Source organism: Rhinoraja longicauda, chromosome 16 (genome assembly GCF_053455715.1).
Source record: "Rhinoraja longicauda isolate Sanriku21f chromosome 16, sRhiLon1.1, whole genome shotgun sequence".
Taxonomy (NCBI): Eukaryota; Metazoa; Chordata; class Chondrichthyes; order Rajiformes; family Arhynchobatidae; genus Rhinoraja; species Rhinoraja longicauda.
The window spans coordinates 22,048,698-22,069,248 of NC_135968.1; the positions used below are offsets into that span (position 1 = coordinate 22,048,698).

The following is a 20,551-nucleotide window of genomic DNA, read 5'->3' on the forward strand; positions in this document are numbered from 1 at the left end:
TGATAATGGCATTTAAGAGACTTGTGGATAAAGCATATGGATATGCAAGGAATGTAGAGATATGGATCATGTGCAAGCAGTGGAGATTAGTTTAATTTGGCATGCTGTTCGGAACAGACATTGTGGGCCGAAAAACCTGTTCCTGTGCTGTACTGTTCTATATTCTAATAAATAAACTCAGCATAGGAGCACCACCGCAAGGCTGCGTACTCTCCCCTCTCCTTTACTCTCTCTACACCTCCACAGACTCCTCTGTCAAGCTTCTCAAGTTTGCAGAAGATACAACCCTGACTGGACTGATCCAGGATGGGGAAGAATCTGCCTACAGACAGGAAGTGACACAGCTGGACTCCTGGTGCCATCACAACAAGCTGGAGCTCAATGCTCTTAAGGCGGTGGAATTAACTGTAGACTTTATGAGAGCTCCCCCTCCACTCACCATCAACAACACCACAGTCACATCAGGAGTAATTTAAGTTCCTTGGAACCATCATCTCCAGGAACCTTAAATGGGGGGCCACCATCGACTCCACAGTAACAAAGCCCCAACAGAGGATGCACTTCCTGCGGCAGCTGAGAAAACGTAATCTGCCACAGGCAATGATGGTCCAGTTTTATACTGCCACATTAGAGTCTGTCCTCACCTTCTCCATCATGGTCTGGTTTGGCTCAGCCACCAAGCACGACATCCGGAGGCTGCAGCGCATCGTTCGATCAGCCGAGAAGGTTGTTCGCTGCAACCTTCCCCCTATCGACAAACTGTACACTGCAAGGGCCAGGAAATGAGCGGGCAAGATCATCTCTGACCCCTCTCACCCTGGCCACAAACTCTTTGAAGCACTTCCCTCTGGAAGGCGACTCCGGACTGTCAAAGCAGCCACAGCCAGACATAAAAACACCTTTTTTTCCCACGAGCAGTAGCTCTACTCAACAACCAAAAGTCTGTAGCCTCCTTTTGCTCTGGTATTTTATTTAATTCTTCACATTTATAAATTATAATGATTTATTTTTACATGTCTACTGTATATCGTGTTGTTACTTGCGAGCAAAGCACCAAGGCAAATTCCATGTACGTATACTTACTTGGCTAATAAAATGTATTCAATTCAATTCTGATGCATGTACAAATGCAAATGAGCGATCTAAAGGGGGATGGTGAACACGACGGGGAGGACAGGATGGATAGATCCATCAGCTCTTCTACAAATTCACGTCTCATCTCAAGTAATAAAGCTATTCACAGTGATCTCAGACTTGAACCGTACCTCAGTCACTCAAACTACTTGGATTTCTTCTTCACTTTTCGGACAAACACAATTAAAACTAATGACCAAAACATCTCTTTAAAACTGATATAGTTCAAAGATTTCATGCAAGGCGATACAAGATTTTGTTTTGAAATCCAATTCAAAAGAAAGTGGAGTTGCCGAAAACTTAGAAGCACGAAATATTTTATTTTTGTAAGAATCACATCACAACTTCGAAGGAGGCGTCATCTTAGTTTCTGAGAGTATATGACATATGTTGGGTTCTCTGTATAGGAAGGAACTGCAGACGCTGGTTTACACTGAAGAGAGACACAAAATGCCAGAGTAACTCAGCGGGTCAGGCAGCATCTCTGGAGAGAAGGAATAGATGACGTTTTAGGTCGAGACCCTTATTCAGACTGAAGAAGCGTCACCTATTCCTTTTCCCCAGAGATGCCTCCTGATCGCTGAGTTACTCCAGCATTTAGTATCTACCTTCCATGTTGCATTCTCTGCTGAGTACGTTTACGGTGGGTTATAAGAGTGTGAATGATAAACAAATAGGTTTCGTTTCGCAAACTTCATTCTGCCCATCAGCTGACTGGCTCGGTCTCCTTCATGAGCCACTGTAATGTTTCCATTTTTCCTTGTTTCTTCAGTTCCGCTCCAATCACCTCTCTGCATAACTGGTGGTAATGATTAAGCCAATCACGCTGAAGGACATTGATACAGGGGTCATTATTCATCGTAAAACTACACACAATAAACAAAGCTGTTGAGTGATCAAATGGAGCTGAATCTCGAGACAAATAACTAAGTGTCTGAGTGAGACCTGATATTTTTCGAGATTGCGAGCGTTAAAGCCAGATGGGTTTCCCACACTCCAATGGGTGCCTGATGGATCTATAATTGTTCTAAATTACATATGCATCCACAGAATTACCTTTGTGTCAAATAACTGCTCACAGAGTCAGGAGTCTGCAATTGTCAACTCACACACATCCTGTTCAAATACATTGTGGGAAATAAAGATTATTTTTAATCCAATTACTTACCTGGCAAAACTTTATACTCTGTTCAGGAAAAATATAACAGCACAAAGCTTCATCTGCCCCTGTTCCCCCATACTTTATTCATTTAAACCCAATCTACAATAAATTGTTCAATACATCAGTTCTCTAAGTAACAAATAGGGATGGCACAGTTGCATAGTGGTAGAGTTGCTGCCTTACAGCGCCAGGGACCCGGGTTTGATCCTGACTACGGGTGCTGTCTGCACGGAGTTTGTATGTTCTCCCCGTGACAATGTGGGTTTTCTCCGGGTGCTCCAGTTTCCTCCCACATTCTAAAGATTGGCTTCTGTATAATTATCCCAAGTGTGTGGGGTAGAACTAGCGTATGGGTGATTGGTGGTCAGCAACTCGCTGGGCCGAAGGGCCTATTTTCACGCAGCATCTCTAAACTAAATGAAATGTTCTAGCGATACAGTGTAGAAACAATGAACTGCAGGCGCTAGTTTACACAAAAGAACACAAAGTGCGAGAGTAACTCAGCGGGTCCAGCAGAATCACTGGAGAACATGGATAGGTGACGTTTTAGGTCGGGACCCTGTTTCAGACAGAACGTTTCTTACTTTCATTCTCACTTTCCCCCATTATTTCTCAACATACATTTTGGAGATGCAACACAGTTTATAAACAAAATGAATTTTCATAGACTTAAAACTGGTTTTGACGATCATTTTAAATGACGAATGAAAATGTTCAGATGCAGAATTTGACGAGCTGCTATTAACTTTTCATGTGTAGGAAAGAACTGCAGATGCTGGTTTATACAGAAGATAGACACAAAGTGCTGGATAACTCAGCAGGTCAAGCGGCAACTCTGGATGGGTGGACGTTTCTGATCGGAACCCTTCTTCAGACTGGACTGAACTTTGCAAACCTGCTGATAATCACCAGGTGCCAAAATCAGCTTGTTGAGGCAACCAGTCCACAAGATGTTAAGGACCAATTACATAATTTCATCAAATTCTGTTCCTAGATAAACCTGCCACGTTGGATCTTTGTGCCTTCAAAAGTAGTTTCAGATCATATATCACGGCTGGTAGAGCTGCTGCCTCACAGCGCCAAAGACCCAGGTTCGATCCTGCCCTTAGGTGCTGCCTGCGTGGTGTTTGCACAACCTCCCTGTGACCATATTCTGCAAGGATGCTGCCTGGCCCGCTGAGTTATTCCTGCACTTTGCATCTTTTTTGCAAACACGCATTTGCAGTTCCTTGCTTCTAGATTTATCCAATATAGATCCTTACTTCACGTCTAAACAATTACAGTGGATTCTTGCGCAAGAAGAAAGTGCAGATGCTGGTTTACACCGAAGAGACACAAAATGCTGGAGTAACTCAGTGGGTCAGGCACCATCTCTGGAGAAAAAGAATAGGTGACGTTTCGGGCTGAGACCCTTCATTAGACTGTCAGGGAGGGAAAAAGTGAATACTTACCTCTTTTTCTGTGAGTAGTTTGACATTCAACATTTTGATTTGTATTGGGACGAGAGTTAATGCTTGAAATCTCAGGCTCTCCCTGTTCAGAAATCGGTACTAAATAAAAGCAAAGATCATTTTTAATTCAGTGCATATCGTGCGTTATCATGCTGGGTTTTCATATGAAAAACAAGGCAGAGATTACCATAACAAACAGCTCACTTTTTCCAGCAATGACAGAGAATACAAAACTTTTTATGAAGCCAGATTAGCACACATAGCAATACAAATCTGTACCTTCCTTTGTCAAAACTGTGAATACATCTCTTAACTTTTCCCATTATCTCCTTTCTGATGAAGACTAGGAACTCATCTGAATGGCAGAATTCCAAGGATTATGTCTTGTATTTTATCTATTTTGTTACATTTTCTTAGTCATTTAAGTGTCTATCTGTCTGCAGCACCCGTTGGACTGTACTCACTGGCTACTAAAAATCGCTAGCATGATATTCAGAGTCCAAGGGATTTAAGCAATAAATTAATGCTCATGTAATTATGTCGACGATCGATATTGCAAACTGCAATGAAATCAGTGACTGAATTGAAGACGGAAGCAATGTTGGAAAGTAAAGAAGTGTTCTGAGCGTTAGATAGACACAAAATGCTGGAGTAACTCAGCGGGACAGGCCGCATCTCTGGAGAAAAGGAATGGGTGACGCTTCGGGTCGAGACCCTTCCTCAGACTGAGTCAGGGGAGAGGGAAACTAGAGATATGACAAGGTTCAGAACAAACCAGAGGCGGCACCGATGAGCAAGGAAAGGTAGAGCCCACAATGGTCAATTGTTGGCTGCAAAAGAGGTGATAACGAAGTGGCGTATGGATGCAAACAATGAAACTAGCAGGACGACCAGCGTGGGGGGAACGGACGGAGAGAGCAAAGACAAGGGTTACTTGAAATTGGACAAATGAAAAATTCATGCCACTGGGTTGTAAGCTGCCCATGCGAATTATGAGATGCTGTTCCAATTTCCAATGAGATGCTGTTCTAACAGTGGAAGAAGCCCAGGATAGAAAGGTCAGTATGGGAATGGGAAAGGCAGTTGAAATGTTTGGCAACCAGCAAACATTTCGGTGTGAGGAAGAGCCTCGGCCCAAAGCGTCACCTATTCCTTTTCTCTAGAGATGATGCCTGACCCGCTGAGTTACTCTTTATTTTTACATAGAGAGAGATTGGGGGCCTGGATTGCACTGTCAGTGGTGGTGATGGAAGAGATATGATAGTGGTGTTTAAGAGGCTTTTAGATACACACATTGATACGCAGGGAATGGAGGGGTATGGATTATCTACCGGCAGCTGAGGTTAGTTTCTCTTGGTATCATGTTCGGCATAGACATTATAATAATAATAATAATGTATTACATTTATATAGCGCTTTTCATGCACTCAAAGACGCTTTACAGGGATTTAAAGAACATAGGGAAGTGAATAAATAGATAAATAAGTAAACGAACAGAGAAAGGAGACAGAAGGTGAGGTGACCTTCAGTGGTTGAAGGCAGTACTGAACAGGTGAGACTTCAGTGATGTTTTGAATGTGGTGAGTGAGGAGGAGTCTCTGACGGTTTGGGGTAGTGAGTTCCATAGGGTGGGAGCAGCGATGGAGAAAGCCCTGTCCCCCCAGGATCTGAGTTTGGTCCGGAGGGGGGGGGGGATAGGAGATTGGCAGCAGCAGAGCGGAGGGTGCAGGTGGGAGTGTGCCTGTGGAGGAGGTCAGTCAGGTAGGATGGGGCCAGGTTATGGAGGGCTTTGTAGGTCATGAGGAGGATTTTGTACTGGATTCTCTGGGGGATGGGGAACCAGTGGAGTTTGTAAAGGACGGGGGTGATATGGTCACGGATCGGGGTGTGGGTGAGTAGACGGGCAGCGGAGTTTTGAATGTATTGAAGTTTACTGATGATTTTTGAAGGTGCGCCATAGAGGAGGCTGTTGCAGTAGTCCAGACGGGAGGTGATGAAGGCGTGGATGAGGGTTTCTGCAGCTGTGGAGGAGAGGGATGGACGGAGACGGGCAATGTTTTTGAGGCGGAAGAAGGCTGTCTTTGTGATGTGTTTGATGTGTTTGTCGAAGGAGAGGGTTTGATCAAAGATGATTCCAAGATTCCGGATGTGAGGGGAGGTGGATACTGGGAGACCATCAATATTGAGGATGAAGTTTTGGGTGGATTTGGTGAGCGTTTTTGGACCAATGATGATGATTTCAGATTTGTTGCAGTTGAGTTTGAGGAAATTTGATTGAAGCCAAGATTTTATTTCAGTGATGCAGTTTGTCAGTGTAGAGTGTGTGGTGGTGAAGATTGACTTGGTGGAGATGAGGAGCTGGATATCATCGGCGAAGCAGTGGAAGTTGAGACCATGACGGCGGATTAATTGACCAAGGGGGAACAGGTAGAGGATGAAGAGGAGGGGGCCAAGGACTGAGCCTTGGGGGACACCTTGGGGGAGGGGAGCGGTGGGGGATTTACAGTTGTTAATGGAGATGAACTGGTGCCTGTCAGAGAGGTAAGATTTGAACCAGGATAGGGCTGTGCCGGTGATGTTAAAGGAGGTTTCAAGTCAGGTGAGGAAAATGGAGTGATTTATGGTGTCAAAGGCGGCGCTGAGGTCAAGTAGGATGAGGATGTTGAGGTTGCCAGCGTCGGAGGAGAGGAAAAGGTCGTTTGTGATTTTGAGGAGCGCAGTTTCAGTACAGTGTTTGGAGCGGAATCCGGATTGGAAAGTTTCATACAGGTTATTGGTAGAGAGGTGGTATTTGAGTTGGTATTATGGGCCAAAGGACTTGTTCCTGTACTGTATTGTTCTATGTTTTAATAGCAATGTACGATTGGGAGGTGTGAAAAAAATCACAAGTAATTCCTACGACTTTATTTAATAAGTGATGCAGGTCTTTTTCGCCATTTGAGGCTTACACACATTTTTTAAGGTATTTCCAATATTTCTTTTTTTTTTTTGAGGGCTGGCAAGAAATCCCTTAACAAATAATGCAAAAGGCAAACTCTCAAAAGGCAAATAAAATGTCAAGTCACAATTTGAATGATAAAAGGACAGCTAAAGAGGCAAATATTATTAAAAATGCAAATGAACACGAAATAGGGGTATGAATGATGACTTCCTTTAAGAATTCATGAAGAAACGCATGAGGGAACTGCCTGTACTAAACGGCAATAACCAAGGGGAAATGTACAACTCTGATATAAATGAACTGTCCACGACAGGCTGAAAGGGCTCTTAACAAATAAATTGCTCAGTTGACAGCTGATTATTAGAGTATATTGCAGGCTGTTAGGGTTTAAATAGATGATTGAAGTCCGGCATTTTAAACAAAAGCATCCCCGAAGAACATGCTTTGAGGCTGCTGCTGTTTCATAAACCATGCTAATAATATCCCATTAGAACAAATTCAACGTCAGAACATCTGTATTCAGATGTTGTTTCCATCCAAAACAAAAATCTAGAATACCCACGGCAGATTTAAGAATCTGCACCTGCATTTGAATGCAATAATAAAAATACAGTGAAGTTTCAAAGTGGGAGCTGATTATATGGAGGTAATTGTATACGAGAGGCTTTCAGAAAAAGAATCAGAACAAACTTAGTCTGCATTATTTTGACTGTTTATTAAGCACCCATTGGAGGCAATCAACCTGAATCATGTTTAAACAACACTATTCACATCTTAGTCTAGTGCATCCTATGAAGCACCAGAGACACTGCACAACAGACTGTCGGGTCACATCTCAGTTTGGTTTGGGAATAGTTCTGCCCAAAACTGCAAGAAATTGCAATTTATGTAGCCCAGGGCATCATGGCACAGTGGCACAGTGGCACAGTGGTAGAGTTGCTGCCTTACAGCGCCAGAGACCCAGGTTGGATCCTGACTATGGATGCTGTCTTTATGGAGTTTGTAACTCCAAACACGTACAGGTTTGTAGGTTAATTGGCTTCGGTAAAGATTGCAAATTGTCCCTTGTGTGTAGGGTAGTGCTAGTGTATGGGGATCGCAGGTCGGCGCAAACTCCGTGGGCTGAAGGGCCTGTTTCCACATTGAAGAAGGGTCCCGACCTGAAATGTCACCAATTCCTTTTCTCCAGAGATGCTGCCTAACCTGGTGAGTTACTCCAGCTTTTTGTGTCTATCTCAGGTACATGAATTAATTGATTGTCCTATCGCCAATTCAGATAATAAAAGGACATTGAATGCCAGTGTGGATATGCATGGATAAGTAATTTGAACATTAAAATGATTCACAATTATTGCAAGTCAATTTACTGGAAGATAGGCAACCTGAAGCTATCCATGGGAATATAGCAATTAATTGACGGCATTGGAGAGGGTCCTGAGGAGTTTTAAAGAATGATCCCGGGGATGATTTGGTTAACGTATAAGGAGTGTTTGCCGACTCCCAATAGACAATAGGTGCAGGAGGAGGCCATTCGTTCCATCGAGCCAGCACCGCCATTCAATGTGATCATGGCTGATCATTCACAATCAGTACCCCATTCTTGCCTTCTCCCCATACCCCTTGACTCCACTATCATTAAGAGCTCTATCTAGCTCTCTCTTGAAAGCATCCAGAGAATTGGCCTCCACTGCCTTCTGAGGCAGAGAATTCCACAGATTTACAACTGTCTGACTGAAAAAGCTTTTCCTCATCTCCATTCTAAATGGCCTACCCCTTATCCTTAAAACTTTGGCCCCTGATTCTGGACTCCCCTAACATTGGGAACATGTTTCCTGCCTCTAACGTGTCTTAATAATCTTATATGTTTCAATAAGAACCCTTCTCATTCTTCTAAATTCCAGCGTATACAAGCCTAGTCACTCCAGTCTTTCAACCTCTCGACCTATACATGCTGATTAGAAGGATGAAGGGGGGATCTCATTGAAACCTACTGAATAGTGAAAGGTCTGGATGCAGTGGACGTGGAGAGGATGGTTCCAGTAGCGTGAGAGTCTAAGACCAGAGGGAACAGCCTCAGAATAAAAGGACGTGCCTTTAGAATGGAGAGGAGGAGGAATTCCGTGAAGCCAGAGTCGTGAATCTGGAATTCATTAGCACAGAAGGCCAAGACATTGGGTATTTTTAAAAAGGTGGTTGATAGTTCTTGATTAGTAAGGGTGTCAAAGGTTTTGGAGGGGAAGGCAGAAGAATGGGGTTGTGGGGGAAAAATAGATCAGCCATGATCGAATGGCAGAGCGGACTTGATGGGCTGAATGGCGTAATTTTGCTTCAATGTCTTATGAATAGCAGTTAATGACCTCCTCCTTCTTTTATACCCTCACAATGCAACACTCCAAATAGTACTAACGCTATGAATATCGACACTCCAAATAGCACTAATGCCATGAATATCAACACTCCAAATAGCACTAATGCTATGAATATCGACACTCCAAATAGCACTAATGCTATGAATATCGACACTCCAAATAGCACTAATGCTATGAATATCGACACTCCAAATAGCACTAATGCTATGAATATGTTTTCCTCAGTGCCCCGGAAATATAATAACTTCAGAATTGATGCAGTTTTGCTCTTTTTGATTCATTCAGGGAGCATAGCGTAGTTGGGAAAAGTTTAAAGTTGGATTTTGCAGTTAGCAGGAACCAAACATTGATTAGCCATAGATTTCCTCCAAATGCTGTGCTGGAACTTGCTTATGTTAGACAATCATTCAAATCCCTTGCCGTCAACAGGAGACCTGGAACAAGGCAAGCAATGTGCATCTTTCTAACATAGTGAAGAAATCGTAGGCGTCATGCAGAGTATTGCCAGATAAAATAATTAATTTAACATCAAATAACGTAAGTGAGGAATCGCAAGGGGGGGGAGGAAAGATCGGATTAGGAGAGATAGCATTTCAAGAAAAACAAATATTGGTTTTGATTTTGTAGATTTGCTGCCAATTCCATATGGCATTGATATACAAGCTTCCACAAATGTCACGACACCCACGTATATGTAGAAATTCCAATCCTGCTTTTCAAGTTCTGATTACAGATTCCTGGCAGGGCACACTGTGGGGATTCCAAGCTGTGTAGGGGCCTGCGGAAATTTCTTAGTCGTCAGGTGACGAGGGGAAAAAAAAGACAAAAATATACTACTTTTTCTAATTATTTGAGTTTGCTTTTTTATTTGTTTTAGTTTAGCTTACTTTAGAGATATAGCTTGGAAACTGGTCCTTCGGTCCATGCCAACCCATTCACACTAGAGTTTAGATATACAGCACACAAACAGCCCTTCAGTCCACCAAGTCCACGCTGACAATCTATCACCCATACACTAGTTCTATGCGGCTCCCATCTCACACACTAGGGGCAACTTACAGAAGTTAATTAACTACAAACCTGCACGTCTTTGGGATGTAGTAGGAAACCAGAGCACCTGGAGGAAACCCACCAGGGAAAATGTGCAAACTCCACACAGACAGCACCCGTGGTCAGGATCGAACCTGGGTCTTTGGCACTGTGAGGTAACAACTCTTCCAGCTGCACCACCATGCCGCCATATTTGTAATAATATCTTTAGTCATTTTCATCTTTTTAAAAAAGATTTACTTTTTAACGATTTGTAAAATATTTCTGAATGGCAGGAATACTGAAATAATACTGAGACAAAATAAGACAGTGTTGATAAGTGGCAAAGGTGGTGGGGAGGTGTGATCTGTTGCTTGGCAAGGGTTTTCAGAGAGGTTTCATGGGCACAGTTTGTGGTCACATAAACTCTTGCTGTTTGGCTTTAGGACAAGAAGGAATGGATAAGATGGAGGCAGTGGAGCAGCCCAGTGTTCAATGCAGGTCGTGGAGCCTGCTCAGAAAATTCATTTTGTACATATCTCCAACAACAATCAGCAGCTAAATGAATGAGACTACAAGCTTCAATGTCAAGTATCACGCGAGATCACAGCAAAGCTACCAGTCGAGTGTGGCGTCCCAGACAAGATGTTCTCAATTTTCAATTTCACCTGTAACAGTGTGACCATACGTTACTGCACTACGGATACTTGATAGCCTCATAGAGTCATAGAGTGATACAGTGTGGAAACAGGCCCTTCAGCCCAACTTGCCCACACCGGCCAACATCTCCCAGCTACACTAGTCTCACCAGCCAGCATTTGGTCCATATCCCTCCAAATCCGTCCTATCCATAACGAGAGGATTTCAGTATAGGAGTTTCATAACGAGAGGATTTCAGTATAGGAGTAAAGAGGTTCCTCTGCAGTTGTATAGGGCCCTGGTAAGACCACATCTGGGGTATTGTGTACAGTTTTGGTCTCCTAATTTGAGGAAGGACATCCTTATAATTGAGGCAATGCAGCGCAGGTTCACGAGATTGATCCCTGGGATGGTGGGACTGTCATATGAGGAAAGATTGAAAAAGTAGGCTTGTATTCACTGGAGTTTAGAAGGATGAGATTTATATTTTTTAGATTTAGAGATACAGAGAGGGGATCTTATAGAGACATATCAAATTATAAAGGGACTGGACAAGCTAGATGCAGGAAAAATGTTCCTAATGTTGGGGAGTCCAGAACCAGGGCCACAGTCTTAGAATAAAGGGGAGGCCATTTAAAACTGAGGCGAGAAGGAACTTTTTCACCCAGAGAGTTGTGAATTTGTGGAATTCTCTGCCACAGAGGGCAGTGGAGGCCAAATCACTGGATAAATTTAAGAGAGAGTTATATAGAGCTCTGTGTGCTAGTGGAATCAAGGGATATGGGGAGAAGTTGGGCACAGGTTACTGATTGTGGATGATCAGCCATGATCACAATGAATGGCGGTGCTGGCTCGAAGGGCCGAATGGCCTCCTCCTGCAACGATTTTCTATGTTTCTATCCAACTGTTTCTTAAATGTTGGGATAATCCCTGCCTCGACTACCTCCTCTGGCAGCTTGTTCCACACATCCACCATCCTTTGTGTGATAAAGTCACCCCTCAGATTCATATTAAATCTTTTCCCCTGGGGTCTTCTGGTCCTCAACTCACCTACTCTGGGCAAGAGACTCTGTGCATCTTGTACACCTGTATCATATCACCCCTCATCCTAATGCACTCCAAGGACTGGAGTCCCAGCTTACTCAACCTCTGCCTATAGCTCAGACCCTTTAGTCCTGGCAACATTCTCATAAATCTTCTCTGTACCCTTTACAGCTTGACAACATCTTTCCAATAACAGGGTGCCCAGAACTGAACACGATACTGTAAATGTGGCCTCACCAACATCTTATACAACTGCAACATGACCTCCCAACTTCTATACTCAGTACTCTGGCTGATGAAGGCCAATGTGGATAGTCTCACCAATATTTATACTACAAAATACAGAAAGTTGCTAAATTAGGTGAATGTCTTTCTTACGAATGTGTGTCCAAATGTACAAGGCAGGCATAGGAGGGACAACATTTGATTAGAGTTACACAAAATATAATATTATTATTGTATAGGTTCTATGTAGAGATATGTAGGACTGCCGAGCTAATTTATCACAGGCCTTCAGTAAGGTAATAATTTGTGATTTAGAAATAGAAATGATAGGTCTAATAAGGAAAACAGAAATATTTACTGAGGATAGTCTTAAACAAAATATTACAGTGCAATTTGTTTTTATGAAAGAAACCATCAGAAAAGCATCTTTGTCAAACACAATGCATCCATAGTTTTGTTTTTGACTGAATCTAGGAGGGTCAGTGCTCTGGATCACTTATCTATTCCATGGATGGAGGTTAAATTTCGTCTAAACCGATAGGTGAAAGACCATTTTAACGCACCCAAGTGAAAACCTTTTGCCAGATAGACCCATTTCCTCTCGGATTCACTGAAATAATGATTACTTTTGCATTAATTGACAAACCTCTTTCTAAAAGACCATGAAGAAGGTAGCTACGTGAAATGGAAAAACAGTGAAAGATCAGCTGCATGTAACCCATGCCACAACTGAACACGTATTGCCCTACATCTAACAGGGCAAGAAGCTCTATTTCCCCAATACTCCTGGTGTGATGTGAATGAACTCTAAGCTATTTTAAGAGAAAAAAAACCAAGGCAGTTGCTTCAAGCGGCACAGTGGTGCAGCTGGTGGAGCTATTACTTCTCAGCACCATAGACCCCGGTTCAATCCTGACCATAATGCTGTCTTTATGGAGTTTGCAAGTTCACCCTGTGACCGTGTGGGGTTTCTTCCTTGTGCTCTGGTTTCTTCCCACATCCCAAAGACTTGCAGGGTTGTAGGTTAACTGGCTTCCGTAAATTGCCCCTTGTGTAGGGCACGGTAGCACAGCGGTAGAGTTGCTGCTTTACAGCGAATGCAGCGCCGGAGACTCAGGTTCGATCCTGACTACGGGTGCTGCACTGTAAGGAGTTTGTACGTTCTCCCCGTGACCTGCGTGGGTTTTCTCCGAGATCTTCGGTTTCCTCCCACACTCCAAAGACGTACAGGTTTGTAGGTTAATTGGCTGGGTAAATGTAAAAAATTGTCCCTAGTGGGTGTAGGATAGTGTTAATGTACGGGGATCGCTGGGCGGCACGGACTTGGAGGGCCGAAAAGGCCTGTTTCCGGCTGTATATATATGATATGATATGATAGGGAGTGGATGGATGTTCGATGGTCAATATGGACTCAGTGGCCCGAAAGGCCTGTTTCCTTGCTGCATCTTCAAACTAATCTACAAAGTAGATTAAATGGGCTTGAACAACATCCAGCAGAGGTCAAAAGACCAGCCAGCAGTCTTACCATGGCTCATATTTAAAAAACTAAATTACTCAGAATAAGACAAATCACTTGGGCTGAAAATTTACCTTAGTTTGTGCGGGAACTATAAGAAATATACTTTCAATCCGTATTCCAAAACGACCATCTTCATAATAGCCAGGCTCTAAAAATAAACACATAAATAAACTTATCAGTTAATGTCCCTCAGATATCAAAATACTGTGTTCATTAGTTATGTCAGATGGCCATTACCGCATGAAGAGCAAAGGGGGTATTGTTAATTCAGTTTTAATGCTTTGTCTCATTTTCACACTATTAGCTTTGATAACAATGCAACAAATCGGTTTCTTTTAGGTCATACTGAGTTATGCATTATGGTCTTTTCAAAGCATTGCTTTTCATGATAGGATTCCTGTCTGTACCATGAATTTTAATCATTGCTGGCCGTATAATTAAGCAATCAGCGGTGTCTTGCTGGGGAAGGGAATAGAATGCAGCAAACTTGGGAGGTTGTTTTTGATGACTACTACATTAATACTTCGCCTCCATTGTTTTCCATTTTCTTTGGTACTTTAATGCATCACTTTGCAAAGTACTATTAATTTTGAAATAGTATAATATCATAAAGTAGAGCATATTAACACCGAGTACAACAGTCTATTACTGAATTCAATCCAGTGCTGGACTCAAGCACCATTGAACATGATTGACCGTGGCAACTTCAGTTTTCAATACCTCTTACCAATCTACCAAAGAGGAGTTTCTGTACACCTCTCAGCCAAAGTGATGGCAGAGGTATAACTATCCCACCCACCCTGCGCCCTGGATAACCCTGGCTCACAAAGGTGCAGGAAACTGAAAGAAAACAAAATCAGAATGCCAAAGAATTAGGATGCCAATCCCAGGCAGTGTCTATTGAGCATCTTGTGATAATCACAGGATAACTTGGGAAAAGATAGCAAAAGTACCCTTTTAGTGAATGCAAGGTGGTGAACTGTGGGGAATGGAGGGGTGGCAGAGACAAATGCTGGAGTAACTCAGCGGGTTAGGCAGCATCTCTGGAGAAAAGGAATAGGTGAAGTTTCGGGTCGAGACCCTTCTTCAGACTGAACTGACCAGAATGACGGGATGATGTTAGACAATTAGTCAAACTAAAGATGGTAAAGTACAGCTTTAGAAAGTGTGGTACTCCCTCTTTCGTGCAAACCAATACATTTAATGAAGAAGGGTTCCGACCCAAATCTTCACCTATTCCTTTTCTCCAGAGATGCTGCCTGACCTGCTGAATTACCCCAGCATTTTGTTTCTATCCCAATATATTTAACGTTTCCTTATGTAAACTTCACTGCACCTTTTTAGCAAAATTAAAGCACGTTTCAACAAGTTTATTATTAGATATATTCTCCAGATTGCTGAGTGTTACAAATTTGATTAGAGTATCGTTAACCAGACTACTTCTTTAATCTTTAAGTGAAGTTGTTATACACTTTGTGCTGCAGCAGGCATAACTGTTTACTATGACCATGCCACATCAAAAAGACAGCGTCAAAAAGACTTGCATCTCTCACTGACAGCTCAGAGCATCAAATGTAAAACGACTTCAAAGGGCTGCTGCTTAAGAAAATGCTTAGGTATTTTTACACCACAGCAAAATGTCACAAAACACTCAGGAGATGAATACACGGATTAGTACAAGTGATATTAGACAATAGACAACAAACAATAGGTGCAGGAGTAGGCCATTCGGCCCTCCGAGCCAGCACCGGCATTCAATGTGATCATGGCTGATCATTCTCAATCAGTACCCCGTTCCTGCCTTCTCCCCATACCCCCTGACTCCGCTATCCTTAAGAGCTCTATCTAGCTCTCTCTTGAATGCTGGACCCATGAAACATTTGGGCAGACCCTCACCACCCTGGCCACGCTCTCATTTCACTCCTGCCAACAGGAAGAAGGTACAGGAGTCCGAAAACTATAACGTACAGGTTCAGGTACAGCTTCCTCCCAACAACCATCAGGCTTTTGAATACTATAAATGCCAACTAAACTACAAACTACAAACTGCCTGAGTCACACTAGGGACTTTGAGCTTCGTTTTTGCACTACATCAGGTTTTTTTATTTTGTGAACTTTTTTTTCCCAGTTTGTTTACATGATCCATTGAGTACTGTGTTTATAAACCTGTTGCGCTGCTGCTGCTGCTAACTGTTAATTAGTCCTTTACCAACAATGGATTCATCAACTCTAATTTGAGGAAGATTCATTCACATTTACCCCACTGACTTGCCAAATCCAACACTGACTGGCAGTTCAATAATGAGAGCACTTTGCTGATTAAAAATCCTCTGGTGATTTGTGAAAGAGGTGGCTGGAGAGGAAACAAATTTCCTTCTGTTAAGCATTCTCATCGAGAAAAATAAATAAATAACCTGGAACATCTGGTGGTTAAATGTTGACTGTTCTGCCCACCAAGAGAGTTCTCCAGCATCTTCCTGACTGCAGTCTACACCCCACCTCAGACAGACGTTAAGCCAGCAACTGAGGACTTGAGTGCTGAGATCAACAAATATGAAACAATGTACCCCAATGCCTTTCCCACCGATGCTGGGAACTTCAGCCAGGCTGGCGTGAAGTAGTTATCTGCCAAACTACTATCAACATATTACCTTCAACGCCTCAGAACGAACACACTCGGTCACCGCTAACCACCATCAGGAACTCCTGCTGCTCCATCTCTCGCTCGCAAGAGGACATCTACTGTTCCGGTACCCAAGAGCATCGTAGCCCTTACATCTATGACACTCGGAACCACTTCTTGCAATGCCATTGTGTTTTGCACATAGTATTGTTATTTCTTTTCACTCCCTTGAAAAATTAATTTCTAGACAATAGGTGCAGGAGGAGGCCATTCGGCCCTTCGAGCCAGCACCGCCATTCAATGTGATCATGGCTGATCATTCTCAATCAGTGCCCCGTTCCTGCCTTCTCCCCATACCCCCTGACTCCGCTATCCTGAAGAGCTCTATCCAGCTCTCTCTTGAATGCATTCAGAGAATTGGCCTCCACTGCCTTCTGAGGCAGAGAATTCCACAGATTCACAACTCTCTGACTGAAATGTTTTGTGTATTGTGCGAATCTGTGTGCCTGTGATGCTACTGGAAGCAAGATTTTCATTGTCGCTATACCGGTGGTGCTTATGACAATAAACTCGACTTGCGGTTGGACCTCGAACAGGCAATTCAAACTGTGAGATGTACTGACACCTAATGATGGGAAACTGGCACTGCAAGGATTTGCAGCTACTGCTGGAATTTGGCCTGGAATTTCATATCACATTTTCATTACATTTCTCAGGGAGAACATTGCACAACTGGTTGAACTTATTTCCATGATTCAGAACAGAATCAAAGGCTGCAAGATGCATCTTGTGGAGGCTCAGTGCATTACCCTTCCATTGACTCCATTTACACCTCACACTGCCACGGCAAGGCCATCCCAGTCACTCTCTCTTCCCCCTTTCCCATCAGGCAAGAGATATAGAAGTGTGAAAGTGCACATCTCCAGATTCAGGGGCACTTTCTCCCCAGCTGTTATCAGGCAACTAAACCACAACTCACAAATTATGAACTTATGATTATCCTATTAACAACTAGAGAGCAGTCCTGAGTTACCATCTACTTCATTGGAGACCCTTGGACTATCTTTAATTGGACTTTATCTTGTACTAAATGTTATTCCCTTTATCATGTATCTGTACACTATGGATGGCTCGAATGTAATAATCATGTGTAGTCTTTACAAAGAACCAGTTGGCAATCAACAAAAGCTTTTCACTGTACCTCGGTACACGTGACAATAAACTGTACTAAACTAAACTACTAATATCAGCCCACAGATTTCCATGTTTAACCTGCACAAGAATGCTCGGAGTTGCTAACAGTCTGAATGTGATAACTACAACACGAACAGTTTAACTATCATTATATACTGAGCCTTTTTTGCAAGTGTGCAGCTCGGAGGGACAGGGTACTCTAGACACTGTTCTTAATGGACACTACATACTTTCTATGGATATAAATGACAAGTTTGACAGAATGTGTTTGGTTGTCGTTATCTTTTACACAACCCAAGCAGTTCTGCAATCATTTGCAAATAGAAGCAAATCAGTGAATGGTTGGCATACAGCCAATGCAGGTGCCTGGACACATCTCAACCATAGAAATGAATCATCCATTCCTTCCGCTGGTCACCTCTCCAATGATCAGATACAGGCGCCATTACTCACCCTGCGGTTCACCTTTACTCACCGTCACTCAGAATCATTCCAGCCTCAAGAGGTTCATCGGCGGACGTTTTGTAACTAATACCACAAGGCCCTTCGTGGACATTCAGGAAAGATCCAACTCCATGTCCTGTGCCGTGAAGATAATCCAAGCCATGTTCCCAAAGACTCGCTCTTGCAAATGAGTCGATGAGGTGTCCTGGCAGAAATGAACACACGCGAAGGTGAGCATACTGCAAATCCCTATGTGCACAGCACTACACTGAATGGGACCAAATGCAAGAGAATTTGAGAGTTAGTGATTCATCACAAAGTACTGAGGCGCGGCAGTAAAGTCGCTGCCTTACAGCGCCAGAGACTCAGGCTCCATCCTGATTATGGATCCTGTCTTTTGGAGTTTGTACGTTCTCCCTGTGCACCCTGTACGTTTTCTCCGGGTGCTCCAGTTTCCACCAAAGATGTCCAGGTTTGTAGGTTATTTGGCACCAGTAAGAATTTTAATTGTCCCTAATATAACATATAACATATATAACTACAGCATGGAAACAGGCCTGTCCGGCCCTACCAGTCCACGCCGACCATTCTCCCTGACCTAGTCTCATCTACCTGCACTCAGACCATAACCCTCCAATCCCCTCCTATCCATATACCTATCCAATTTTCTCTTAAATAATAAAATCGAGCCAGCCTCCACCACTTCCACCGGAAGCCCATTCCATACAGCCACAACCCTCTGAGTAAAGAAGTTCCCCCTCATGTTACCCCTAAACCTTTGTCCCTCAATTCTGAAGCTATGTCCCCTTGTTGGAATCTTCCCCACTCTCAAAGGGAAAAGCCTACCCACGTCAACTCTGTCCGTCCCTCTCATAATTTTAAAAACCTCTATCAAGTCCCCCCTCAACCTTCTACGCTCCAAAGAATAAAGACCCAACCTGTTCAACCTCTCTCTGTAGCCTAAGTGCTGAAACCCAGGCAACATTCTAGTAAATCTCCTCTGTACCCTCTCCATTTTGTCGACATCCTTCCTATAATTTGGCGACCAGAACTGCACACCATACTCCAGATTCGGCCTCACCAATGCCCTGTACAATTTCAACATTACATCCCAACTTCTATACTCGATGCTCTGATTTATAAAGGCAAGCATACCAAACGCCTTCTTCACCACCCTATCCACATGAGATTCCACCTTCAGGGAACAATGCACAGTTATTCCCAGATCCCTCTGTTCCACTGCATTCCTCAATTCCCTACCATTTACCCTGTACGTCCTATTTTGATTTGTCCTACCAAAATGCAGCACCTCACACTTATCAGCATTAAACTCCATCTGCCATCTTTCAGCCCACCCTTCCAAAAGGCCCAAGTCTCTCTGTAGACTTTGAAAATCTACCTCACTATCAACTACTCCACCTATCTTAGTATCATCTGCATATTTACTAATCCAATTTGCCACACCATCATCCAGATCATTAATGTAAATGACAAACAACAGTGGACCCAACACAGATCCTTGGGGCACTCCACTAGACACTGGCCTCCAACCTGACATACAATTGTCAACCGTTACCCTCTGGTATCTCCCATTCAGCCATTGTTGAATCCATCTTGCAACCTCACTATTAATACCCAACGATTTAACCTTCTTAATCAACCTTCCATGTGGAACCTTGTCAAATGCCTTACTGAAGTCCATATAGACAACATCCACAGCCTTGCCCTTATCAATTTCCCTGGTAACCTCTTCAAAAAATTCAAGAAGATTAGTCAAACATGACCTTCCAGGCACAAATCCATGTTGACTGTTTCTAATCAGGCCTTGATTATCCAAATAATTATATATATAGAAACATAGAAACATAGAAAATAGGTGCAGGAGTAGGCATTTGGCCCTTCGAGCCTGCACCGCCATTCAATATGATCATGGCTGATCATCCAACTCAGTATCCCGTACCTGCCTTCTCTCCATACCCCCTGATCCCTTTAGCCACAAGGGTCACATCTAACTCCCTCTTAAATATAGCCAATGAACTGGCCTCAACTACCTTCTGTGGCAGAGAATTCCACAGATTCACCACTCTCTGTGTGAAAAAAAACATTCTCATCTCGGTCCTAAAAGACTTCCCCCTTATCCTTGAACTGTGACACCTTGTTCTGGACTTCCCCAACACCAGGAACAATCTTCCTGCATCTAGCCTGTCCAACCCCTTAAGAATTTTGTAAGTTTCTATAAGATCACCCCTCAATCTTCTAAATTCCAGCGAGTACAAGCCGTATGTAGAGTATGTAGTGTGTGCTAGTGTAACGCATATCACAAAATGCTGGAGTAACTCAGCATGTCAGGCAGCATCTCTGGGGAGGAGAACTTCTTCAAAGTAGACGTACCTTGAGGAGAAATTGCAGTGCAGCGGCAAGTTGTGTAGGAAAATAACTGCAGATGCTGGTACAAATATCACAAAATGCTGGAGTGGATCGCTGGTCAGCGTGGACTCGGTGGGATGAAGGGCGTGTTTCTGTGCAGTATCTCTAAACTATACTAAACACTGTGGGGCTCCCACAGGATTTGGACCGAATAAATTCATGACAGTGGGATTATTGAAAAGGAATCGGACAAAAGGGCGGCACAGTGGCACAGCTGCTGTGTCATAATGCCAGAGACCATGGTTCAATCCTGACCTTAGATGCTGTCTGTGTGACGTTTGCACTTTCTCCCCGAGACCACGTGGGTTCGTCCCACAGTCCAATCACGTGGGGATTTGTAGGTTAATTGG

The 20,551-nt window shown here is 43.2% G+C and overlaps 1 protein-coding gene across 3 annotated transcripts in view; it reads right to left on the minus strand.

Moving 5' to 3' along the window:
* Nucleotides 1–953: 953 nt before the first annotated feature.
* xpnpep1 (X-prolyl aminopeptidase (aminopeptidase P) 1, soluble) overlaps nt 954–20,551 on the minus strand; it is a 65,832-nt gene continuing 46,234 nt past the window's right edge. For all 3 annotated transcript variants that reach the window (XM_078412820.1, XM_078412818.1, XM_078412821.1), the window contains 4 exons: nt 17,806–17,979; nt 13,585–13,661; nt 3,748–3,846; nt 954–1,960 (listed from right to left, as the gene is read on the minus strand). In XM_078412820.1, coding sequence (XP_078268946.1) covers nt 1,841–1,960; nt 3,748–3,846; nt 13,585–13,661; nt 17,806–17,979 — 470 coding nt within the window. In that variant the 3' untranslated portion in view covers nt 954–1,840. The remainder of the gene's footprint in view (nt 1,961–3,747; nt 3,847–13,584; nt 13,662–17,805; nt 17,980–20,551) is intronic.